Source organism: Schistocerca cancellata, chromosome 3 (assembly GCF_023864275.1).
Source record: "Schistocerca cancellata isolate TAMUIC-IGC-003103 chromosome 3, iqSchCanc2.1, whole genome shotgun sequence".
NCBI lineage: Eukaryota > Metazoa > Arthropoda > Insecta > Orthoptera > Acrididae > Schistocerca > Schistocerca cancellata.
Genome location: NC_064628.1, coordinates 788,330,634 through 788,338,174, shown reverse-complemented (window position 1 = coordinate 788,338,174; position 7,541 = coordinate 788,330,634). Strand labels below are relative to the sequence as shown.

General features: G+C 43.8%; 1 protein-coding gene across 1 annotated transcript in view; it reads left to right on the top strand.

The window, feature by feature from the left end:
- Window positions 1-417: 417 nt before the first annotated feature.
- LOC126175840 (endothelin-converting enzyme homolog) overlaps window positions 418-7,541 on the top strand; it is a 625,659-nt gene continuing 618,535 nt past the window's right edge. The window contains exon 1 of the mRNA XM_049922841.1: window positions 418-980. Coding sequence (XP_049778798.1) covers window positions 603-980 — 378 coding nt within the window. The 5' untranslated portion in view covers window positions 418-602. The remainder of the gene's footprint in view (window positions 981-7,541) is intronic.

The window sequence follows — 7,541 nt, the reverse complement described above, 5'->3', positions numbered from 1 at the left end:
GACGAATAAATAAATAAAGTAAAACAAATGTTTTTAGATATAGGACTTATACTTTTAAAAAAATTGAAATAACTATTTCCGTGCAGCTTTAAACGATAGTTGTTGCCCACATACAGATTCCTACTTGCTGTCTGACGGCGTGGTGCCCCATTATGCTCCTGCGACAATTAAAATCCTTATAAAACGTAGTTCGATTATGGGCAAGTTATTCTGTAGATCAGAAACGACGGTGATGTTTCGTTCGGTTCGGTCAGCACAGTAGCGTTCCTATTGGCAGACGTCAGAACTACTTGCAGGATGGCGAGCGCCCACTCCACTCAGCTGTTTGCACTCTCGCCTGCAAGTGCTGCTGCCGGTGCGCCTCCAGTGGCCGTCGCTGAAACTTTATGGATGCCGGCGAACTACGAGCGAGGGGCGTCGTGCATTCAGCCAATGAGCTTCGACGTGGTAGAAACGCGGGCCGGGCGAGCGTCCGTTGGACGTGAGTATTGTTGAGTACACGTGTGCACGGCGTACGGTGCAGTCGGGCAGTGGTGTTTACGGCAGGCGAGTGCACCCGTGTTATGAGTGTTATTGTTGACGCTACAGTGAGTGACTGAACAATGGAAGACGACAGTGAGAAGGGGTTGGCTAATGGCGGGAGGGATTCCTCACCGCCGGTGCCTTCGAGTCCGGGAGAGAAGGTGCCCTGCCTGCCTCCTTCCAGTTCCGATCAAATGCGCCGTTCGAGTGACGCGGACTCTGTGGGTGTGAAGCGCGGCGGACGCGGCCGTTCGGGGTTCGCGTCCCGGCTGCAGCACAGCGCGAGCAAACGCACCGGTCTGTCTCGCACCGGCCTCATCGTCGCGATAATCATCATCTTGCTGTGTCTGGCCCTGTTCATCGCCGTCATCGTGATGGCTGCTTCGTGGCCTGTCACTCCACACAACCTCAGCGCGCCGCTCTGTAGGACAGCTGCGTGTCTCACGGCTTCTGCACAGGTACGTGCGAGAAGAGTTGGTCAACACTGTCTGCATTCGGCGGCATTACTGTCCCAAACAGTGTACCAAATTTTTAATATTATCAATGGAAACATCCGTGTTTGCCCGTTTGTTACCAGTTCGGGTGAAAAGTTTTTCTTGAACTGGAGGGACAAGCACCCTACTAGATTTCAGTAATATGTAGAAAAAGGTCACGCAGTTCACGATCATTTTCTATGAAACGAACGTAGTATAACTACGTGTAGTGGCGGCTGTCCCCCAAGGCATATTTATGGTATCCGGTATTGTTTCTAATTCTTCTAAAATAACATCCTTTTTTCATGTGAGGCCGTGAACATTTCGACCGATTTGTCATTCCTTCATTCCCATTATATTTACTTTTTCTCGGCTGTCACGGGTTGCGGTAATTGCTTGCAGTGACATTTGTTTTGGTGCTCACGCACGGTGACCTTGGTGGTAACGCATCATATATATGTAATTTCCTGTGGTTGTTAGGATGCATTTTAACAGTGTACTTGTCGCATCCACTTCGAGTGGATGCTGCTGAAGAGAAAAACGTGTGCTCGCAATTCTCTTCTCTTTGGTGTCGGTACAATAGAAAAGGTTGTTCCGCCAAATAGATCAATTAATAGCGTTTCGGCGCATTAATTATTTTTAAATATGATTTCTGTTATTAGTTATGATTCAAAATTGAAGTAAACACTGAATAAAACGAGTTTTTCTTACTTTTTAAAAATTTTATTAACCTTCAGAAAAAACAAAATGTTCCATCAGAGTACCGAGACGCAGTAGAATTTCACGTGGAGGCGACGTACTGCACAGATTAGTAAAACCAGACGCATTTCAACTCTTGCATACTAAAGGTCTTTAGTTCAATTCCCTGACCTGTAACTGGTTAGCAGATACCGTTTTCTTTTCGACATCGCTGGTTAAGTCACATCGCTTAATCCTTAAAGTTGTCGTTACAGAGGAGTAAATAGAAATGTTTAGCAATGTTTTAGACACATTTCGATAAATGATACACTCTTACGAAATCCCAAATTTGGTAATATCTTTTTTCTGCTATGAAAGACTCAGTAATCTCATGTTACGTGTAAAAATGGGATTTGTAAACAGCTTCATGTTCCTATACGTGGAAAAGCTGTGCAAAGCATACTTGCTATCAGTTGTTTTGAATGTACTGTCTATCTGAGGGATGTGTCAGGGAAAGTTTATTGCCCTTTTTATTCTGAAATCCTTTAGTTCAAGTTATTGTAACTCAGTTGATGTTTTCATGTGGGTTATTGTGTCAATTAAGACTTCCCGATGTGCAGATGATTTAAAAGCCCGTGTTTAATATATCCGGGGACACACATTTATAAAGAAAAAATAGTTTAATCGTGGGATCCCACCAAGATCACAGCAGATGAAACTGCATATGCGAAAATTTTGCTAAGTAAATTGACTAGTAGTTGCGGGTGTAAACTTTCGAGCACTTCAAAGCGAGCTTGATCACAGAACACAGTTATCCAAAATGAATCACCATAATAGTTTCAAGAAAGGCAGCTGCAACTGCCGGAGGTTCCTGAAGCGAAGTGACTGTCGTATTGTAGTGCCTTTTGTTCTTCGCGTAAAAAATGTATTGTAGTGCCTTTTGTTCTTCGCGTAAAAAAATCTGCACGCCATGTGATTCTTGCTTATTCCGAACTTTGCTTATAAACGGCTTTGTAATAGCAGCTGTGTGTGCTGTGTACTGTTGTTCCCGTGAAAATTAAATACAGCACTCGCATCTTGCTTCCAGGTGCATATCAACATTGCGATCAGATGATCTAGTGACAGGATACACAGCATAGAGAGACATAACAATCTAGTCTATCGGAGATACCGTTAATTTCCCGTACTGACACAATACTTCAAGCAGAAGACAGCTGAGTATTTACTGATTTATTTTTTCACAAGCAAATAAAATCTACGAACGGGATACTGTATTCTACTTATGTAGATGGCTGCCCACAGAGGGTATATTGATATTAATTCATTTCAACAGTTATCAGGCTGTTATTGACTGTTTTCGGAGATCCTAGGAAATAATACTGCATATTTGTGAGGACAGGCGGCGCCGTTTTGGTAAAAGTAGCGCCTACACAAATACAACGGCGCAACAACGATCTGAACTGATGTGAGCACGAGACTCGAGGATCGATATTGGCAGCCGATGAATTGCGCAATCTTACGGACACAACACGTCCACAATTCGTTAACAAGTTTTTTTTTTTTTCAATCTATAATTGCGAAGTGCGTAAATGATTATTACATACTCAGGAAGAGTAGGTAAAGAAACATGGATTGAACTAGCCACAATTAGGCACGTTTTATTGGATTACACGATGAACTTATCCCGCTGTGCGGCCTCCCGTCAGTGTTAATTGACTTTTTGGACAGTATTTTGGGCGGTAGTGGGAGTCGCAGCATCAGAGCACTCTTTCAAAAATAACAGCATTAGAAATAAAGACATCAGTGTGTCCGCACAACGGTGGGAAGTGACGAATCTGTGCGCACGTGGCATCGAGCCCTCCCCCCTGTCTGATGAGGAAGACACGTGCGACGCTCGTGAGCCTACCCCCGGTCTTGTTGCTTTGTTTTGCTGCCGCCGATTGGTTAAAAATTCAGTTTTCCTTACGCGCTGCAATTTGCCTTAGAGATGGACAAAGTAGTATTTTTTACGGAAATATTCCTGTTGAGATAGAGCTTTTAATTCAGATGATTTACATAGTCCATTTTAAATGTTACCAATAAACAGAAGCATCTAGAAAAATTCTTAAACTAATCAATTAGAAGCCAAAATTTTGTAATTTTACTAGCAAAAAGAAACTGAATGACCTTCAGGAACAAACCAGCGTGCCGGTTTTTTGGGGGGAGGAGGGGGGGGGGGCAGAGCGCTTTCAATTTTAACCTAGTCCTGTACTTGGGAAGTGGAAGGCACTAAAGATTAAAGTATTCTCACTGTCATCAAGAGCGTTTGTCAGCATCCTGGTTCTATTTCTTATCTGATAGATGTGGAAAAATCCGTTCTTATTTAATACCTAGTTCCCAAAAATTAATTTTTAAGAAGGAAAAGAAATACTGCATCAGAAGGCCTCTGCTTTATTCATGTATTCATTCATCGTGTTTAGATCCTACCAAGAATGGAAACTTTCAGGGATGTGGAACGAGTCAAGGTACACATTAACAAGACAAGCAGATTAAACAAACTTCATCTGTATATTATATTAACAACAAATTATCACTATACTAACGAGCGCTGTTCATACTTATTCTGTTTTGGAGCGCACAGGCTATTTTAATATTTCAGAGTTGTGTTTGTCGTATTATCTCCCATTGACTTCGACGCTGTTATGGCTTCATCTTTAGGCACTTAAGCGTAGTTGACGAAATTAAATAGACGTGCAAGTATATCTTGTTGGTGTACCATAGGACCCTCATATGTGGTAAATATAAGGGCAGTCGACATCGCCACTTCAGTGGCAATAGCGTCACATGGATAATTCCACTCGACGGGTAATAACGCTACATGTTAATTTCTCACGATTGTTGCTAGCCCCAAATTGTTTCCACTGTGTTGAACTCCCCGAATGAAGGGGAAAAAAGAACATTTGCCGTCCGAACTCGATCAGGAGTTGTTCTTCAGTGCTTTATTCTTCTGCTTGCTTCGCTTGGATACGGTAGCGGCTGATGTTCAGCTGTTTGTTTATTTGACTTTGGTTATACTTTTTGCATTACTCTACTCCGATTCAACGCGATTTTGAATTTTTCAGATTATTATTGTAGGTAAACATAGTCTTTATCTGGCGCTCTGCGCTGGAAACCGGTAAACTTACCATGCTGCAGACGATCTTACCGAAACCTCGTCTCCGTTTCATGAAGTTAACTGTACGTTCACTCGTACTCGAACTTTCGCGATGCATGTAGTGCGAAAAACGTCTCAGTCGTTTGTAGTGAAGTTGAGCATTGTATTTCAGACAATTGATGATCGTATTACTTTTTCAAAAGGTGTTTGAAATGTTCTTTCGGCGTAGGATCTAGACCAAGCCGCAAAGACTTAACCATCATACACTGAAGAGCCAAAGAAGCTGGTACACCAGCCTAGTATCGTGTAGGGCCCCCGCGAGCACGCAGGAATGCCGCAACACGACGTGCCGTGGACTCGACTAATGTCTGAAGTAGTACTGGAGGGGACTCACACCACGAATCCTGCAGGGTTTTCCATAAATTTGTAAGAGTACGATGGCGTGGATATTTTTTCTGAACAACACGTTCCAAGGCATCCCAGAAATGGTTCAAATGGCTTTGAGCACTATGGGACTTAACATCTGAGGTCATGAGTCCACTAGACTTAGAATTACTTAAACATAACTAACTTAAGGACATCACACACATCCATGACCGAGGCAGGATTCGAACCTGCGACCGTAGCAGCTGCTTGGTTCCGGACTGAAGGGCCTAGAACCGCTCGGCCACCGCGGCCGGTCCAAGGCATCCCAGACATGCTCAACAGTACTAATGTCTGAGGAGTTTGGTGGGCAGCGGAAGTGTCTAAACTGAGAACAGAGTTCCTGGAGCCACTCTGTAGCAATTTTGGAGGTATAGTGTGTCGCATTGTCCTGCTGGAATTGCCCAAGTTTGTAGGAATGCAGGATGGACATGAATGGAAGCAGGTTATCGGACAGTATGCTTACGTACGTGTCACCTGTCGTTGATACTAGACGTATAAGCGGTCCCATATCACTCCCCACATGCCCCACACCGTTACAGCTTGAACAGTCTCCTGTTGACATGCAGGGTCCATGGAGTCATGAGGTCGTCTCCATACCCGTACACGTCCATCCGCTCGATAAAATTTGAAACGAGACTCGTCCGACCAGGCAATATGTTTCCAGTCATCAACAGTCCAATGTCGATGGTGACGGGCCCAGGCGAAGCGTAAAAGTTTGTGTCGTACGGTCATCAAGGATATACGAGTGGGCCTTCGTCTCCGAAAGCCCATATAGATGATGTATCGTTGAATGGTTCACACGCTGATACTGGTTGATGGCCCAACGTTGAAATCTGCAGCAGTTTGTGGAAGGGTTGCACTTCTGTCACGTTGAACGGTTCTTTTCAGCCGTCGTTCGTCCCGTTCTTGCAGGATCTGTTTCCGGCCGCGGCGATATCGGAGATTTGATGTTTTACCGGATTCGTGATACTATACATAAATGAAATGGTCGTACGGGAAAATCCCCACTTCATCGGTAAGCCGAAGATGCTGTGTCCCACCACTCGTGCAACGGCTATAACACCACAGACAAACTCACTTAAATTTTGATAGCCTGTCATTGTAGGCGCAGTAACCGATCCAACAACTGCGCCAGAAACTTGTCTTATATGGGCGTTGCCGACGGCAGCGGCATATTCTTCCTGTTTACATATCCTTGTATTTGAATGCGCATGTCTATACCAGTGTCTTTGGCGCTACAGTGTATAACAAGAGTATGAATGTAAGCACGATGACACGTGCTCACGGGTGTTCGAGGGGTAGCGTAACATCGCCACTTTTCAAATAACGGAGCTGAAGAGCACCACCGCCCATGTTCGACGTCGGTGTGCAATAACCACTCATAGGCTGCAGATGGCAGCATTACAGTGCATCTACATCCTTTGCAATTCACACTTTAGTGCCTGGCAGAGGCTTCATCGAACCGTTTTCCTTCTACTTCTCTACCATTCCACTCTCGAATGGAGCGTGGGTAAAAGGAACACCTAAATATTTTCGTTCGAGCTCTGATTTCTCTTATTCTATTATGATGCTCATTTATACCTACGTAGGTGGGTTTCAACAAAATATTTACGCATTCGGAAGAGGAAGTTGGTGACTGAAATTTCGTAAATAGATCTCGCTGGACAGAAAACCGCCTTTGTTTCAGTGACTGCCACCGCAACTCGCGTATCATATCAGTGACACTCTAACCTCTATTGCGCGATAACACGAAACGAGCGCCCTTCTTTGATCTTTTTCGATGTCCTCCGTCAATCCTACCTGGTAAGGATCCCTTACCGCGCAGCAATATTCCAGCAGAGGACGGACAAGTGTAATGTAGGCTGTCTCTTTAGTGGGTTTGTCGCATCTTCTAAGTGTTCTGCTAACAAAGGGCCGTCTTCGTTTCGCCTGCCCCACAATATTATCTACGTGGTCTTTCCAATTTAAGTTACTCGTAATAGTAATTCCTAGGTATTTAGTCGAATTGACAGCCCTTAGATTTGTGCGATTTATCGTATACCCAAAATTTATGGGATTTTTTTTAGTACCCATGTGGATGACCTCGTACTTTTCTTTGTTTAGTGCCAATTGCCATTTTTAACATCATACAGAAATTCTCTCTAGATCATTTTGTGATTGGAATTGATCGTCTGATGATTTTACTAGACGGTAAATTACAGCGTCATCTGCAAACTATCTAAGGGGGCTGCTCAGATTATCACCTAGATCTTTATGTAAATCAGGAAAAAAAGAGGGCGTATGACACTACAGGAGAGTATGCAAAGCAT